Source organism: Hemiscyllium ocellatum, chromosome 1 (assembly GCF_020745735.1).
Source record: "Hemiscyllium ocellatum isolate sHemOce1 chromosome 1, sHemOce1.pat.X.cur, whole genome shotgun sequence".
NCBI lineage: Eukaryota > Metazoa > Chordata > Chondrichthyes > Orectolobiformes > Hemiscylliidae > Hemiscyllium > Hemiscyllium ocellatum.
This window is the reverse complement of record NC_083401.1, coordinates 159,379,893-159,398,488: the sequence shown is the minus strand read 5'-3', so window position 1 is coordinate 159,398,488 and position 18,596 is coordinate 159,379,893. Positions and strand designations below refer to the sequence as shown.

General features: G+C 40.4%; 1 protein-coding gene across 1 annotated transcript in view; it reads right to left on the bottom strand.

Annotated features, from left to right (window-relative positions):
* The window catches only part of LOC132819022 (reelin domain-containing protein 1-like), a 45,161-nt gene extending 38,641 nt beyond the window's left edge, over positions 1-6,520 (bottom strand). The window contains exon 1 of the mRNA XM_060830321.1: positions 6,325-6,520. Within this exon, the coding sequence (XP_060686304.1) occupies positions 6,325-6,520 (196 nt within the window). The remainder of the gene's footprint in view (positions 1-6,324) is intronic.
* Positions 6,521-18,596: the final 12,076 nt, after the last annotated feature.

The window sequence follows — 18,596 nt, the reverse complement described above, 5'->3', positions numbered from 1 at the left end:
TATAACCTGGTGTGTGATTTTTAAACTTTGTCCATCCCAGTCCAACACCGGCACCTCCAAATCACAAATTCCTACATGTCACCAAGTAGAATATTTAATGAGGAGTTTCATTTTCTGCCTCTGTAATATCAAGGAATGCACATGGGGACCTTCTGCCTAGGGTTGACCTTTAGGTTTGATTCCCTCTTCCAATACTGAGCCTCCAATTATCCCGGGGTTATTTCAGACTTCTTCATGGACATTGTCATTTTCAACCACTCCGTCATCAGCTTCACTTCTGTCAGATGCATTTCAACACCATCGGCCATGATTTAATACTTGTGCTGTGGAATCCTGCCAACTATACCAGAAATGTGATATGCAATTTGAATATATGAATGGCCCAAAGATCATGAAGCTGGGATTCTTTGTTCCACTGGCTTCAGGTCATTACAAATAAGAATGGAAATTAAGGATAAAAAAGGGAACTATTAAAAGTACATACAACAAAGTCTGTGGATTACATTAGACTGAGGAAATCTTTCTCTGTCTGTTGCCAGTGGAATAAAGAATCCATGCTTCATGACCTTTCGGCCTTCCACGTGTTCATATCTCATGTTACATTTCATTTACAACTTTGTGAAATCTATATGATATTTGCTGTTGCTTTACGTACATTTCACAGAAAGATTGTTAGTTAATGTGACAAATTAACAAGTTAGTAAATGTTGTGAAATAGGCAAATTGGTACAATCTGAAAAGGTCAAAACTCCACACAGTCCAATGGCAGGGGCTACACTGGGATTATCCCCAATGCTTCACTGCTGGAGCCTCCATGCTCCAATGAGCAAGAGGGATTAATCTAGAATTGCTTTTGTCAGGTATCCAGGTTACGGATCCACCCAGATCCTATCAGTGAGACCCACAGCCTCTTGGATGGCACCAATTCTGTCCCTAACTGAACAGATTGGTGGGGCACCTACATGTATGCTATATGCATTTTGAGTGGGAGCAGCGGCTGAGTATAAATGAACCCGGAAGACTACAGCTAAGGTAAGACAGCTTGTTTTAAAATTACTTACCGGTAGCGGGCAGCGGTGGTTTTTTTTCTCTCTCTTCACAGAAAGAGCGGGAGAATTAGGGGGAAGTGACGACGACCAGAGGGGCAGCCGGGAAGGAAAGCAGTGAGTATATAAATCAGGAACCACCCACCCTCCTCCTCTAACCTCCTTAAGTATTCCGGTTTTTTAAGGTAAAGATTTTCTATTTCTTTATCAGTGACTGGTTAAAAACTTATTTTTTTTGTATATCTATTAATTCTTTTTTTAGGAAAAGACTATAGCAGAGAGGTATCAGAAAGTATTTTAACTCAAACCTTAAAGTAATTAACTAAGCAGACATGGCAGGGCAGGTGATGTGCTGTTGCTGTATGATGTGGGAGCTGGCTGATCCCATTGTGAACGGCAGTGACCACATCTGCAGCAAGTGTTGGTTGCTGGAAGAACTCTGGATCAGAGTTGATGATCTGGAATCTGAGCTTCAAACACTGCGGCACATCCGGGAGGGGAAGTTACCTGGACGCTTTGTCTCAGGAGGCAGTCACACCTGGGAGATTAAGTAATTCACATTCAGCTAGTGATCAGGGACATCAGAGTGTGACTGTAAGTGAGGCAGTTTGGGGGAACCCGAGTTCAGGAGTGGAGGAGCCTCAGCCCTTGACCTTGTCCAACAGGTATGAGATTCTTGCTCCCTGTACGGATGAGGAAAAGGGCTCTGGACAGGATGAGCCAGCTGACCACGGCACCATGGTGCAGAAGGCCATTCAAGAGGGGGGAGCAATTAGACAAGTAGTGGTTATAGGGGATTCCATAATTAGGGGGACAGACAGTATCCTTTGCAAGCCGGATCGGGAGTCTCGCATGGTGTGTTGCCTGCCCAGTGCCAGGGTGCAGGACATCTCCAACCGGCTTGAAAGGATATTGGAGCGGGAGGGGGAGGATCCAGTTGTTGTGGTCCACGTTGGTACTAACAACATAGGCAAGACTAGGGTGGAGGACCTGTTTGGGGATTACGAAGCACTAGGAAGGAAATTGAAGCACAGGTCCTCAAGGGTCATAATCTCTGGATTACTGCCCGAGCCACGTGCCAATTGGCATAGGCATAAGAAAATTAGGGAAGTAAACACGTGGCTAAGGGATTGGTGTGGGAAAGAGGGATTCCACTTCATGGGGCATTGGCATCAGTTTTGGAACAGGAGGGATCTGTACCATTGGGCCGGTCTCCACCTGAACCGATCAGGTACCAATGTTCTAGCGAAGAGGATAAATAGGGTGGTCAGTAGGACTTTAAACTTCTGAGTTGGGGGGGGGGGGAAGGGAAAGTGACAGTGACAGGGAGTATGGAGTTAAATGGAAAGATAAGCAACAGGATAGCATATGTGCAGGGGGATTTAAACTCGAGGCAGACTGGGAATGCAGCAAAAAAGGATAACTTAGGACATCTTATAACTTCCAATATCTCGAGTGATAAAGTTAGCATTCAGGCACTTTACCTGAATGCTCATAGCATTCATAACAAAGCAGATGAACTTATGGCACAGATCATAGTGAATGATTATGATGTGGTAGGCATCACAGAGACGTAGTTACAGAGGGTCAGGACTGGCAGTTAAACCTCCAAGGATTTTCAACTTATCGAAAAGACAGGGAGGTGGGCAGAGGGGGTGGCACTGAATGACATAGCATCGGATGATGTGGAGTCTGTGTGGGTGGAATTGAGGAACCACAAAGGCAAAAAAACCATAATGAGAGTTATGTACAGACCTAACAGTGGTCAGGACCAGGGGTGCAACATGTACCGGGAAATAGAGAAGGCATGTCAGAAAGGCAAGGTCACGGTGATCATGGGAGACTTCAATATGCAGGTGGACTGGGTAAATAATGTTGCCAGTGGATCCAAAGAAAGGGAATTTATGGAATGCTTACAGGATGACTTTTTGGAACAGCTCGTCATGGAGCCCACACGGGAGCAGGCTATTCTGGACCTAGTGCTATGTAATGAACCAGACTGAAAGAGAGTCTGGTTGAAAGAGAGAAGGCAAAATCAGATGTAATGGTGTTACAGTTAAATAAAGGTAATTATGAGGGCATGAGAGAGGAACTGACAAAAATAGATTGGAAGCAGAGCCTAGCGGGGAAGCCAGTAGAGCAAAAATGGCAGGAGTTTGTGGGTATAATTGAGGACACTGTACAGAGGTTCATCCCCAAGAAAAGAAAGATTATCTGGGGAGGGATTAGATAGCCATGGCTGACAAAGGAAGTCAAGAAATGTATTAAAGAAAAAGAGAGATCCTATAAAGTGGCCAAGAGCAGTGGGAAATCAGAAGATTGGGAAGGCTACAAAAACAAATAGAGGATAACAAAGAGAGAACTAAGGAAGGAGAGGATCAAATATGAAGGTAGGCTAGCCAGTAATATTAGAAATGATAGTAAAAGTTTCTTTCAATACATAAGAAACAAACGACAAGCAAAATTAGACATTGGGCCACTTCAAACTGATGCTGGAAGCCTAGTGATGGGAGATAAGGAAATAGCAGGAGAACTTAACAAGTACTTTGCGTCAATCTTCACAGTGGAAGACATGAGTAATATCCCAACAATTAAAGGAGTCAGGGGGCTGAGTTGAGTATGGTTGCCATTACAAAAGAGAAAGTGCTAGAAAAGCTAAAAGGTCTTAAAATTGATAAATCTCCTGGCCCCGATGGGATACACCCTAGAGTTCTGAGAGAGGTGGCTGAGGAAATAGCGGAGGCATTGGTTGAGATCTTTCAAAAGTCACTGGAGTCAGGGAAAGTCCCGGATGATTGGAAGATCGCTGTTGTAACCCCCTTGTTCAAGAAAGGATCAAGACAAAAGATGGAAAATTATAGGCCAATTAGCCTAACCTTGGTTGTTGGTAAAATTCTAGAATCCATCATTAAGGATAAGGTTTCTAAATTCTTGGAAGAGCAGAGTCTGATTAGAACAAGTCAACATGGATTTAGTAAGGGGAGGTCGTATCTGACAAGCCTGTTGGAATTCTTTGAAGAGGTGACAAGTAGGTTAGACCAGGGAAACCCAGTGGATGTGGTCTATCTAGACTTCCAAAAGGCCTTTGATAAGGTGCCACATGGAAGGCTGCTGAGCAAGATGAGGGCCCATGGTGTTCGAGGTGAGCTGCTGGGATGGATTGAGGATTGGCTGTCTGACAGAAGGCAGAGAGTTGAGATAAAAGGTTCTTTTTCGGAATGGCATCCGGTGACAAGCGGTGTCCCACAGGGTTCAGTGTTGGGGCCGCAGCTGTTCACATTATATATTAATGATCTGGATGAAGGGACTGGGGGCATTCTAGTGAAGTTTGCTGATGATACGAACTTAGGTAGACAGGCAGGTAATACTGAGGAGGTGGGGAGGCTGCAGAAGAATCTCCGGGTAAAAAATGAGGTCTGCAGATGCTGGAGATCACAGTTGAAAATGTGTTGCTGGTTAAAGCACAGCAGGTCAGGCGGCATCCAAGGAATAGGAAACTCAACGTTTCAGGCATAAGCCCTTCATCAGGATGAAGGGCTTATGCCCGAAACGTTGAGTTTCCTATTCCTTGGATGCTGCCTGACCTGCTGTGCTTTAACCAGCAACACATTTTCAACTGCAGAAGAATCTAGACAGTTTGGGAGAGTGGTCCAGGAAAAGGCTGATGGAATTCAATGTGAGCAAAGGCAAGGTCTTTCACTTTGGAAAAAAGAATAAAAGCGTAGACTACTTTCTAAACGGTGAGAAAATTCGTAAAGCCAAAGTACAAAGGGATCTGGGAGTGCTAGTCGAGGATTCTGTAAAGGTAAACATGCAGGTTGAGTCCGTGATTAAGAAAGCGAATGCAATGTTGTCATCTATCTCAAGAGAGTTGGAATATAAAAGCACCGTTGTGCTACTGAGACTTTATTAAGCTCTGGTTAGGCCCCGTTGGAGTACTGTGTCCAGTTTTGGTCCCCACACCTCAGGAAGGACAGACTGGCACTGGAACGTGTCCAGCGGAGATTCACACGGATGATCCCTGGAATGGTTGGTCTAACATACGAGGAACGGCTGAGGATCTTGGTATTGTATTCATTGGAGTTTAGAAGATTAAGGGGAGACTTAATAGAAACTTACAAAATAGTACATGGCTTGGAAAGGGTGAACGCTAGGAAATTGTTTCCGTTAGACGAGCAGACTAGGACCCGTGGACACAGCCTTAGAATTAGAGGGGGTAAATTCAGAACAGAAATGCGGAGACATTTCTTCAGCCAGAGTGTGGTGGGCCTGTGGAATTCATTCCCGCAGAGTGCAGTGGAGGCCGGAATACTAAATGTCTTCAAGGCAGAGATTGATAGATTCTTGATGTCATGAGGAATTAAGGGCTACGGGGAGAATGCTGGTAAGTGTAGTTGAAATACCCATCAGCCATGATTGAATGGCGGAGTGGACTCGATGGGCCGAATGGCCTTACTTCCACTCCTATGTCTTATGGTCTCTTATGGTCTTATATGTATCTACTCTCCTGAAACTTGGAGCAGTTCACCTCTATTGGTGGACTGGTCTCCCGTAGTGCACTAGGTTCTAATCCATGCTTGGCAGTAAGAATTTCTAATGTAGGGAGCTGTACCTAGCTCTGCCCCCTTCCCACTATTTGCATTATATAGCAACAAAGAAGTTTCTGAAACAGTCCCTCTGACAGGGTACTTGACAGTTACAACAGATGTCTGTGAGAAGTCCCAAAACAACTAAGGTTATCCGAAGGAAATACATTGCCTTTCACATACTGTGCTCAACACTGGTTAACATGATACAGCAACACCCTTACAGAGAAGTGAGGTCAGGAATTAGCACTGGAACTGAGCCCGATACAAGCTTTACCACATAAAAATGTTGTGATTAAAACAGAACTGTATGAAAAGTGTTACATACAGATAAACCTACAATATGAAATCAAAGTTTACCAATAAAGTAGGAAAAGAAGAATAATGAATAGTTAGCTTTGTCAGGAAAAACAGATTTGATTAAACAGCGATAATATTTTCAATAATCTGATATGAAGGATTGCAGAGGCAAAAATATCAGTGTTATTCAAAATGCAGTTGTATGCTGTGATGAACAAGTTGTGGGCACCAGTGAAATCAGTTTCAGTGGACTAAGCTGTCTTTTCTTAACCCTTGAATTTCTTACCTATTCTGAAACATTGCTGTCATAAAAATTCTATGACAATTATATTGATTCATTACATAAAATGTATTATATAAAGGACTGGACACTAATAATTATATTCCCTTACCTGGTAGTTTTTCCCCAGGGAGGTATGTAGTCTTGTCAGTGTACACTGTGATAAAGTTGCTGCGTAGATCTTGTGGATGAGCACCGATGTGCTTTGGTTTCATGTCAGTACAAGCAGATGTACTTGCACCATGAGAGAATCCGTTGGCAAAGGAAACTAGGCACAATATACCTAGCATCCAGACCAGCAGAACCATATGACTTCTTAACATTTTCAATAGAATCTATTCCAAAACAGCCAGAGATGCACGTTAAAGCGACATAAGCAAATGGATACATCAGACAGGGAGTCAGATGTAGAAGTGATCAGGCAGCCCAATAGAAATACATACTTTTGTTTGGGATGGTTAATCTGGAGGAGATAGGTCAAATCTTCTACACCCCACCCTGCCCCGCCCACCCCTAGATGATGACAATATCGCATTACAGAAATAACTTTCTTTTACCTTACACCTACCTGTTTAATGTTGAGAAGACAGCCACTAGTATGCAAGCTCTATTGATTTTCCTCATCACCATCTGGGCTGTAATCTGTACATCAGATTGTCTCCTAATTTTTCTTTTCATTGTTTTTACTCCTAAATTCAAAATCAACTCCTTCCATTTAAAAACATTGACAGGGTAAATGGGCTTTAGGTACATTAGATTTGCTTTTGCAATTTGCGAGCAATGAGGTTGTTTCTCAGTTTAGAGGCTACTTATAATGTCCTGAGTCTTAGTTCCACTTTATGTTCTGCCGTGCTTTTGGTAGTAATGGGGGATGCCCCTGGGGTTTGGAAGGATTGAGTTGGGGATCCTGAAGTGGAGTTGACAGGGTTTGACAACACGAGGGCAATCCATTTCTTTGCAGAAGGGAAAGCTGGAAAATGCAGAACGAAGGATTCCGGATGAGATTTAAGACACCAACAAGTCTTTGCAGGTGGTCAAAGTGTCAAACGGTGTGAGTAAAGTGTCCACAATACCACACCACGGAGACAACAACACCACCATGGCAATCTGCAAGACATGCCAAATCATCAACATGGATATTACCATCACATCCACCACATACGCGGCAAATATTCATGTGACTCAGCTAGCGTTGTCTACCTCATACGCTGCAGGAAAGGATGCCCCGAGGCATGATATATCGGTGAGACAATTCAGATACTACGGCAATGTATTAATGTACACCGTGCAACAATCAGACAGGATTGTTCCCTCCTAGTTGGGGAGCAGTTCAGGTTCAAGGGCATTCAGGTAAGTGTCCTCTGTGGCGGCCTTCAAAATACACAACTCGGAATCGCCGAGCAGAGACTGATAGCCATGTTCCGTATCCATGAAAATGGCCTCAACCATGATCCTGAGTTCATGTCGCTCTAGGTGTAACCCTACCATACTGTTGGCTTTGTAAAATCTTTCTTACTGTTCTGTTTTAGTATTGTCACCTGAGGAACAGTCACTGGACCCAAAACGTTAACTCTGCTTTCTGTTCACAGATGCTGTCATACCTGCTGAGCTTTTCCAGCAACTTCAGTTTTTGTTTCTGATTTACAGAATCTGCAGTTCTTTCAATTTTTAAAAAATTAAATATCACATTGATAACTTGTTGTGATCTCAATTAGCTGATTAGTTTGTACAGTTCTGGATTACTCGTTACTTTGGTGAGACCCTCATCATGCAACTCTTATATCTATCAGTTTGTCTCTAGCGTTGTCCTATTTTTGATTTTTTGTAATTATCTCTCTACCTTAATCAATCAGATCATAGGTCATCCCTTTACTTGCTATTCAGCCTGTTGACATACCACTCACACCATTTGTACTATCTTTTGGACACTCTTAATTACATGGACTTTCTTGTAATGATCTCAATGCCTATAAATTTTCTGCCTATACACTTCCCTCCACTTCACCTGATGAAGGAACAGCACTACAAAAGCTTGTGATTTCAAACAAACAAAGTTGGTGTCGTGTAAATTCTGACTTTCTACATTAATAGATTGCTCATTTGACATCCCCTACTACACAAGCAGAAATTTCATTCAATCTGGTATTATTTTGGGTCCCCATTCCACTCACTAGCTATCAAATCCATCCAACTCAGCAGTACATGTCTAAAGTTGAACCAGACTGTTCACAACAATAATTTCATATTTGAACTGAAATTAGTTTCCAACCACATATCTGCCTCACCACTAAGACTGCTTCTATTACCTCCACACTCCCCTGTTCCAATGTACTCCTATTGCTGTGTATTTCAACTACCTTAACCTTAATTTTTCAACACTTTTCTGTCTCTCTAATTCCCTTTTCCTTCTTAAGGTACTCATTAACATCTACCTCTATAGCTAAGCTTTGCTGCCTGCTCTAATATCGCCTGATATGGTTTGTTCTCAACTTTTGTCTTAAAGTTTCTATGATGCACTGAAGACATTTTATTATGCAACAGGTGCTGGATAATTATAAGTTTTTGCTATTGTTTTTCTTGCATAACTGATCCAGGTCCTTCTTTAATAACAGCAAAGATTTTCACATTTTCAGCCTGCTTTTATAAAAGTTTACTGTTAATCGCAGCAGGAATAGTCATCAAGCAGAGATTACATCACTGCTGCTGTTGTCTACAGAAACCCGAGATAATGATTTAGCCAAACTCTTGTCAGAAGTCAGTGCTTTGAAACAAATGTCATTAGACTTTTAACAGGTAAAACATCCAAACTGCAAACTCTGGAGTTGTTCCATATAAAGTAAATATTGGTGTGTAAATTATATTCAAATTTGACTGTGAAATTGGTCATTATCAGCATCAGAAACAGGCTGCCTCCTTTTACATCTACCCAAAATCTCTTCTTTCAGTGATTTGATTAGAAATATACATCAGATGCGATCTAAAACAGATAGCTGTCTCACTTACTTAGTGCTACAACTGATAACCAATTTCACTGCCTTGTGTTTTATATACTTATTATTTAATGTAATTACTCTTCAACATTTTAATCCATTATATCAATCTGAAATCGTCACTAGACGTACTCTCCCTGCCCCCACATTAGATCACATGCCATCCGTTAAAAGGAAGAAAGATCCGCCTAAGAACGGATGTGCAGTTAATCCACTAAAACAAGTAATGCAGCCATATCATATAGTGTCTAAAGGGCTCCTCACAAAAATCCTGAACACTTACTTTATTAATGCTTATGAAAAGTAAAGTGTATTCATTAAATAAACTGACCTTTGTAGGCATTTCCTTCCAAAACAAGCTCTGTATTAGCCACATATAAAACATCAGGGCCTTCTGATCAAGGAAGCGCATCTCCAAAAGCTGTCTAACTCTTCCCTCTAATGGCAAGTGCAACAGCTGTTGCTTTAATAATAGTGAAATGTTTTGTGATGTCAGCCTCTTTCTTTAATCCCATTAGCTGCAAACAAAGTTTTCTATTTTACCCTCTCACACTCCCTGTCTAATCCGTGCTGTACAAACAGAAAGGAGCTGGTTTAATTTCTGGTCTCTGTGTTCATCCTGAAGAGTCCAGTTTTCAGTTGTTTGATCTCATATTAAATGATTCAAATTCCCTTTACACAGTCTTCCAATTAAATCTGGTTCATTCTATTCAGTTAGTATCATGTCCATAATAATTGTTTCTCCACCAGGATAGCAAGACTCTACTTAAAATGATGCACATTCTCAAATGTTAACTAACTATGAAAGAACTGTCCTTGCATTTACCAGTGAATAAATATTGTTTGAATTCACATATCTGAGTCTATCGCCTCTATTGCTTACTCAGAGAGCTCAACTTGAGAGGTTTTAGATAGAATTTGTCAAAAAATGCTGTTAATTCCAAATACACAGTCTAATCAATACGTTGAAATCAAAAGCTTCAATTACTATGCTGTTAGTGGGAAGGTGCAGATGAGATTTTGAATCTAGAGCTAGGTGCATTTAACACCCTTTTCCTTACTTATCTTTTTCCTTCATTCCTTCCTATTCACTACACCATTTCTCATCCTACAGCAAGTGAAAGATTTTAATAGCATCCAATTTTTCTTCTTCCAGTTCAGTGCATTGGAGACAATATTGCTGTGAACTGTACTTACACTTACATCCATCCGATTATCAGCAGTGACTCTGTTTGCAATTCATTGCTACCACAAGCATAAATTAAATTTAGAAAATCAACAGAAATCTACCAGTTATCCATTTGTGCTGACATTTCATTATAGGTGGTGACATTTTCAGCTGGAAAAGCTCTGGCTCATTTAAGATGGTCATAAATGAATTAACAACATTATAACTTGGAAACTAAATAGCAGTGAACTTTGAAATCAGCAGATCTTGTCCCTTTTACAAGCACTTGGTTCTGACAGGCTTATTTGCATTTTTTACGCACAGAACAAATTTTCTTTGCAAAGACTGCAAGAGATAAATGGCAACTGAGCAAAGACTTCTGATGTCATACTCTTACATGTCTGAAGCATGATTTGGAAGAGAACATGAGGAAGCCTTTTACAATCGTATAGTTAGACATGAAATAATGAATGGCCTGGGCTGAGTTTACAGCTCTGTTTTGTTCAAAGGGATACAGGACAAGTATAAATTGCAGTCACTCATGCCTGAAACAATCAGCAACACATCCATGACAATGCAGATTAAAATCTTTTCAGTTTTCTTGCTTTATGAAAATTGGATGATGATGTATTGCCTGACATTATGGGTTTATATGCTTAAGATATCAGAATGGAACAGATATTTGATGAGTAGGTAGGTAAATAATTAGCCATAGTCCACAAAGGAGCATTGGTGTCTCTCTCCATTAGAGAGAGACCACTGGTTATACACAGCTTGAGGCACACCACTTCAACTCTATTTGGTGAGGTGAGAAAGTAGGGTCTCTGTAAACTAGGATAGTTAGTACAATGATTGAACTTGTGCTATAATGTCATTCTGTATCACACACTAAGCAACTGAGGTAACTAGCCCCTGGTGTTAAAGATGTAAAATTATAACAAAACATGAACAGTTTAATACTTGGGAGATATATGTATAAATAAATGGGCATTAATTATAAAAGGTAACACCAGAGAAATGATAAATAATTATTAGGAAATACAGAACACACGGTCATCCAACATTCTGCTGCATGTGTCTTAACTTACAAGAAAGCTCCATTCCCCAACAGTCCAATGCTTACAGATTTACATTGGCTTCCAATCAAGCAATATAGGGCCATAGAGATGTACAACACGGAAACAGATCCTTCGGTCCAACTCGTTCATGCCGACCAGATATCCCAACCCAATCTAGACCCACCTGCCAGCATTCGGCCCATATCCCTCCAAACCCTTCCTATTCATATACCCATCCAAATGCCTCTTAAATGTTGCAATTGTACCACCCTCCACCACTTTCTCTGGCAGCTCATTTCCATACATGTAACACCCTGTGTGTGAAAAAGTTGCCCCTTAGGGCTCTTTTACATCTTTTCTCCTCTCACCTTAAACCTATGTCCTCTAGTTCTGGACTCCCCGACCCCAGGGAAAAGACTTTGCCTATTTACCCTATCCATGCCCCTCATGATTTTATAAACCTCTATAAGGTCACCCCTCAGCCTCTGACACTCCAGGGAAAATAGTCCCAGCCTGTTCAGCCTCTCCCTATAGCTCAAATCCTCCAACCCTGGCAACATCCTTGTAAATCTATCTTAATTTTGAAATTCCCATTCTAGTTTTCAAATTCCTGTATGACAGTTCTCCTCCCTATTTTTCTAATCACATATAGTTCCACAAGTCTTTATGGGTGATGTCATGGTAATGTCATTAGATTAGTAATGCAGAAATCCATGCTAATATTCCACTATAACAGATTGTGAAATTTGAATTCAACAAAAATTTTGAATTGGAAGTCTAGGCCTAAAAGTGTCCACATGTTCATTGGTGTAAAGATCCATCTGGGATTAGGGAAGGAAACCCACCATCCTTACCTGGTATGACCTACAAGCAACTACAGAGCAAAAGTAATGTGGTTGATCCTTCATTGTCCCTTCAGCAATAAATGCTGCCATAGCCAGTGTCACACTCATTCTATGAATGAATTTTTTAAAGTATACACTCCATTAATTCTGGTTATTTGTGCTTCACAATTATAATTCCTCCACCACTGATGGTCTCTTGCTCATGCTCTAAAATACTCTCCCTTGCTTTCCCTAAGAACAAACACATACTTCAGTAATCAAGCTTTCTGGCCTAATATTTCCTTTTATGGTTCGGTGTCGTATTTTGTTCTATATACTACTGTGAAGCATCTTAGATGTGACATTACTTTCATATTACATTTTATGAATGTAAGTTGTTGTTAGACTGCATGAAACAGGCCATCTAGCCCAAGAGATCAATGGCAGTGTTTGTACTCCAAACAAGCCTCTCATTATACCATCTCACTCAAACACTATATTCTTTTGTCCCATCCCTCATACACCTTACCTAGTTTCTCCTTAAACATATGCAAGCTAATTACTCCAACATGTGATAACAAGTCACAGATTCTGACCACTGAACAACGACATTTCTTCTGAATTTTTGTATGGATTTACTTGTAATTATGTTAACTTATAACTCTGAGTTCTGATCTCCAAGTTTTAAGTACCAAGATGGCCATGTCTTTCTCCACTTCGACTACTCCGTGGATCACAGCTTTTTTTCTCTCTCTTATTTCACCCATTCCCAAAAACTTTCTCTATATTAGACTTAAAATAAAAGTCCCATCAACCACGTTTATTAAATAAACTCAAAATTATTCATTTACTATAAAACAGAACTTACACAACGAAGATGCAAAACTGTTTGCAATACTTAGTTAGTAATATGGAAATTTCAATGGTTACCCTCTAGATAACTCCAAACATTCACATAGAAATAAAATGGAAAAAAAAAGATTTCCTTTTGCAAAGATTCACCTTTGGAAAAACATGCAGATGGCTGTCACCAAATAAAGGCAGTTGCCTCTGGGACCTTGGTCACAGCTTGCTCAGGAAACACAGTATAGAGAGGTCACTCTTCAAGAGGGCAATCAGTTTTCACACTGAATTTATCAGAACGTTCCGCCAAAGTCAGGAGACATGAGCTTAGTAGATCGATTCAGCTCCCCCCAAATGAAAATCCAAACAATTTTTCAAAACTCTCAAAACAAAATCCTCAAACTAAACAGCCTTAGAACCTAAACATCAAAAAAATTCAAGCATTTTTCTTGATGCAGAACATTGAGGACCAGCAACTGTTTGGAACTAACAGACAAAAGCAAAATACTACAGATGCTAGTGATCTGAAATAAAAGCCGAAAGTGTTAGAGAAACTCAATAGATCTGGAAGCATGTGTGGAGAGAAAAACAGAGTTAACATTTCAAATCCAATTACTCTTTGGTTGCAAACAAGAGTCATTGGTCTCTTAACTCTGTTTCTCTCCACACATGCTGCCAAATTTGCTGAGTTTCTCTAGCACTTTCTTGTTTTTATTAATAAGCCATTTCTTGGAAACGGCATGGTTCCAAATAATAAAAACAAGTCTTGACGTCTTTTCATTGGCCTTTTGTGTACAATCTTAAATTATGGAGACAAGGAGATTGCAGCTGGAAACTTTTATTGTTGACAGGATGTGGATGCCGCTGGCTAGATCAGCATTTATTGTCAATCCATAACTGCCCAGAGGGAGGTCAAGAGTTAACCATGTTACAGTGGACTTGGAGTCACATGTAGACTAGACCAGACAAGGAAAGCAGGATTTGCTTCTCTAAAAAGAGGGTTAGTGAAGCAGATGGCTTTTTGTGACATTTGATGGTGTTTACACGTTCACCATAGGACTAGCTTTTTATTCAAGGATATTCAGAGAAATGTAACCTTTCAAAAGGATGGGCAGGAAGGAAAGATGGTGGGTCACTTTATCAGTATGAGACAGAATAAGTAAAATGGAAGGAAAAAGAGCTTAGACTAGACGATGTGGTACCCATAACGCTGAGGTAAGAGTACGAGGTAGAAAGACACTGGTTGGTGTAATGAATGGTTAGCTATTCTGGAGGACAGAATAAATCATGAGATAATTAGGGATGTGACAAAAGCAATCTAGATTGGGAAAATCAAATTGACAAACATAGCCATGAGGAAGAATTCATAAACTATTTGGGATCATTATTTGGAGCAATATGCTATGGATCCAAAAATCAGACAATTCTGATAATGAGGCACATCTCAGTGTAAAATACCCCCAATGGAACAGTGACTGGTAGAATTTATTATTCAGTTTGAGAATGAGATACAGCTGTTGGAAAAAACAAAGCTAAACTTAAATAAGGGTAAATTACATAAGCATGACAGCTGGAGTGATCTGGAAAAGATGTTTGGCAGAAAATACGATTGACAATCAATAGACACTTAAGAAAATAATTTGTGACTCACAGTAAAGATATATCCCGGTGAGTAAGGAGGAATATAGGAAGAAAATAATCAACTATGATTACTCATGGAAATTAAGGGTATCATTCCAGACATTAGGTCACACTCCAGTGGCTCCTGATACAACAGTGCAAGTACATATCGCCTGCCAATGCCGTTTACTAAAACCTTGGTGTTCATTTTACTGTCTGGTAGCAAAATCATACCTTTTGTTCAGCAAGAGAGTTTGGGTGGCTTCTGTATATATTTACTTGCTTCCTTTGAGGAATAAGGAGTGACTTTTACTCTTGCCAAGATTTCCCTATAATCCTCCGGTCTCTTGTTTACTTTCCCTTCACTCACAGCAGTGTTCACACTTCATCTCATAGCTTCACTCAGAGCTACAACTCAATCTGCTGTATTCTTGGTCAGGGATCCTCTCTCTGTATTGACTATGTATCCTGATAAATCCCGTAGATTTACCGTGCAGTGATACTGAGGTGTCCCAGCTTGTAACAAAGGAAACGCTCAGGTATTGAACATTACTTTACCCTCAGAACATCCACTTCTGGTCTGAGGAAGAGATCCTGAGGCATTCTCAGTTGTTCTTGTTTGTCCCTAGTTACTTGCCTTCCATTCACCCTCCCACTTTCTATCCTTCTCAGGATCGTGATGGTGATCAAATACGTTTTGAATTTATGGCCCAGCTCATAATCATCATTTGAAGATGCTGGTGTCTGTCTTTTTTGTTGTGCAACTTTCAGGTTTTCTACAGTTCCAGAGGCTGGGAATACTGTGATGCCTAACTCACCTGCTGACTCCCCAAAGCCTGTCCACCATCTACAAGACACACATCAGGAGTCTGATTGAATACTTCCCACTCACCTGGATGCGTGCAACTCCAACAGCACTCAAGAAGTTTAATTCTTCCAAGTCTCAGAAATCTCACTGATAATTCAATATTTGTTTGCCATCACAAGATCGATAGGAACCTACTCGAAAAGCAAGCTACGTCTGTCAACCTGTTTTGCATGTTCAGTGTCCTGTTTATTTTTACTTTATCTGCTTGGTAATCTTTTCAAAACAAATGAATCTATGTCAATGTCCTTTTAATCTAATCTTGGGAGGAATCGTATAAAATTAAAGATTCAGGATTACCTTCCTCAGAACATTCCTTAAAATCAGTGTTATGGAGATGTGGGTGTACTATATCTTTAAGAGAGTAAAAGCTAGCAGTGACAACAAGTGCTCTCAATAAGACGCAATGTAACATGTGCTCCAGCTACTGGGGTAGCTAGTTGCCTAGAAGTGACAAAATAGATTTGAATTAGGCCAATCAGTTTAAATTATACCCTGAAAAATACCAAATTCCAATCAAGTTGAATTAGTATATTGACAATCTTAAAAGCCAATGACACAATCCGATGCTTTGGGGTATAAGACTGGGGAAAATTGAACAGTTGGGAGGAGATGTGCCACCAGACTGCTAGTCAGAATTCTCTGAGAGGTACCTATCTAGAGAAGTAGTTTGCATGGAGAAAAACCTCAACACTGACCTGGGGAGCCAATTTACTGATGAAGATAAAGGGAAGATTCGACCACTGGCAAGTTTTAAAATTTGAATGTTTCTGTAAATCTTAATTGGGAGTTTTATCAGACTAGTATTATAGAAGGGAAAGTAAAAGATAGTTTTGAGGAAGGAATTGTAAATAGTTGTTAGTTAACTATTCTCTATTATACTTTAAGAAATAAAGTTGTTAATTTTTACTTTAAATAGTTCTTGGCCACTCGAATCTTTATAGATTACTGCACAGGATAAATCTTTTCTGTGTTGCTGGTTTTAAATTAAGCAGGAGGGTTTACCCAGTGTCATAATAGTGACTTTTTTTAGTTCCAGGCTTTTAAGCTGGTATTTGCTCTCTCTGTGCCCTGTTCCCTCACTTTAAGTTCTAGCTCTGGCTTCTTAAATTCAGCCAATACCTCTGAAATCCTTACCATTGTTTCAAATCACTCGACAGTCTTGACTTTCCATTTTCTTTTTCTAAAATTCAATCTTAGAATGTCAGAATTGTTCGAGAGGCTGTCATTCATTACCTATTCCTAATTTAGTGGCTCACCAGGCTATTACAGGAGGATGTAGAATTAACCATCTGACATTGGGTCAGAAGTCACACATGGGTCATACCAGACAAGGAATGCACACATCAATGCATTTTTTTTGACATTGTGGTGGAATTTCATAGGGATCGGAGCAACACGGACCAGGATAAGATGTTAGCAGAATCAGACAAGTGAACTGGCAAGGCTCATCTCAAAATCAGGAACATTTTGCTGCATCTTTTATGCTGTTGCCAAGCGGCAGGGTGAGCTTCTCCCTGGAGAGCATCAAGTGGCCAATTAAAGGATTGTTACTTGTTCAATGCTTATTAATACCACAACTCACCTTATTAAAATTCAGTTTCCTAATCACCAAACACACTGAACAAGTTAAATGTCGAGAGTTCTTCCGATGGCAGAGTGGATATCGAGCAACCTCAGCTCACTGCTGGCTGTGAAGAGCCCCCATATTCCTCCAAACAGTGTCATAAGGCAGGGTCCAAGGGCATCAGCCTCACGCACTCATTGTCCAAGAACATTAATATCCAATATTTGCCACCCTCTCATGAATATCATGGCACCTTCCTGATCCATTTGCAGGATGTACGGGAAGCATATACCTATATTGCAGAGAACACAAGTAAATAACATTAAGAGGCTGCTGCGAGGACATTTTATGCACACAGACAGACACCCAGCTCACCGATTATACCAGCCTGCATCTCAAGGCTGCTCAGGTACTCTCTTAGCATTTTTTCACTTAGCACCTATCTGGATACTTTTAAGACCATTGCCTTGCCATCTCTTTTAGTACAGTCACAAATCAGGCAACTTGCTTTCTGGTAAGCAGTATTTAGCCTATGGTCTGAACATGGTGATGTATAGCAGTGTGCTATGTAAATCTCACACTTGTATCATGCACCAGCAATTTATAGACAAAAGCACTGAAAACTCCCACAAGCAGGCAGCCATGTCTCATGATCTTACGGGAGTCATCCTTACCAAGACACCAGTCAGGTGAGGGGCTACAAAATACAAAACAGGATCTGGATGTTCGGAGCCTCAATGACACGTAAAGGCCCAATTTGGAAGCCACTGGCCAGGGAATACTCATTCATCATGCTGGAAATCAAATGTACACAAATGATCTCCCTGTTCCAGGAAAGATGTTGTTAAACTTGAAAGGGTGCAGAAAAGATTTACAGGGATGTTAATAGGTTGGAGAGGTTGAGCTATAGAGAGAGGCTGAACAGGCTGGGACTATTTCCTCTGGATGGTCAGAGGCTGAGGGATGACCTTATAGAAGTTTATAAAATCATGAGGTATTGATGGGATGAATAGCCAAAGTCTTTTCCCTGGCATGCGGCAAGTCCAAAACTATACAGCAGTCAGTTTAAGATGAGAAGGAAAGATATGAAAGTGACCTATGGGGATTTTACATGCAGATAGTGGTGAGTGTATGGAGTAAGCTGCCAGAGAAAGTGATGGAGACTGGTACAGTTAGAACATTCAAAAGGCATCTGGATGAGTTGACAAATAGGAAGGGTTTTAGAGATATAGGCCAAATGCTGACAAACTACCTTAAGGAAAATTTAAAACAGCATAGTTTTATGAAGGGTAAATCATGTTTGACTAATTTGTTAAGAGTTCTTCAAAGATGTAACAACCAAAGTGGGTTGCTGTAGATATAATTTATCTGGACTTCCTGAAGGCAATTGATAAGGTGCCACACAAAAGGTTAATTCACAAGGTTGAATCATACGGGCTTAGGGGTAAT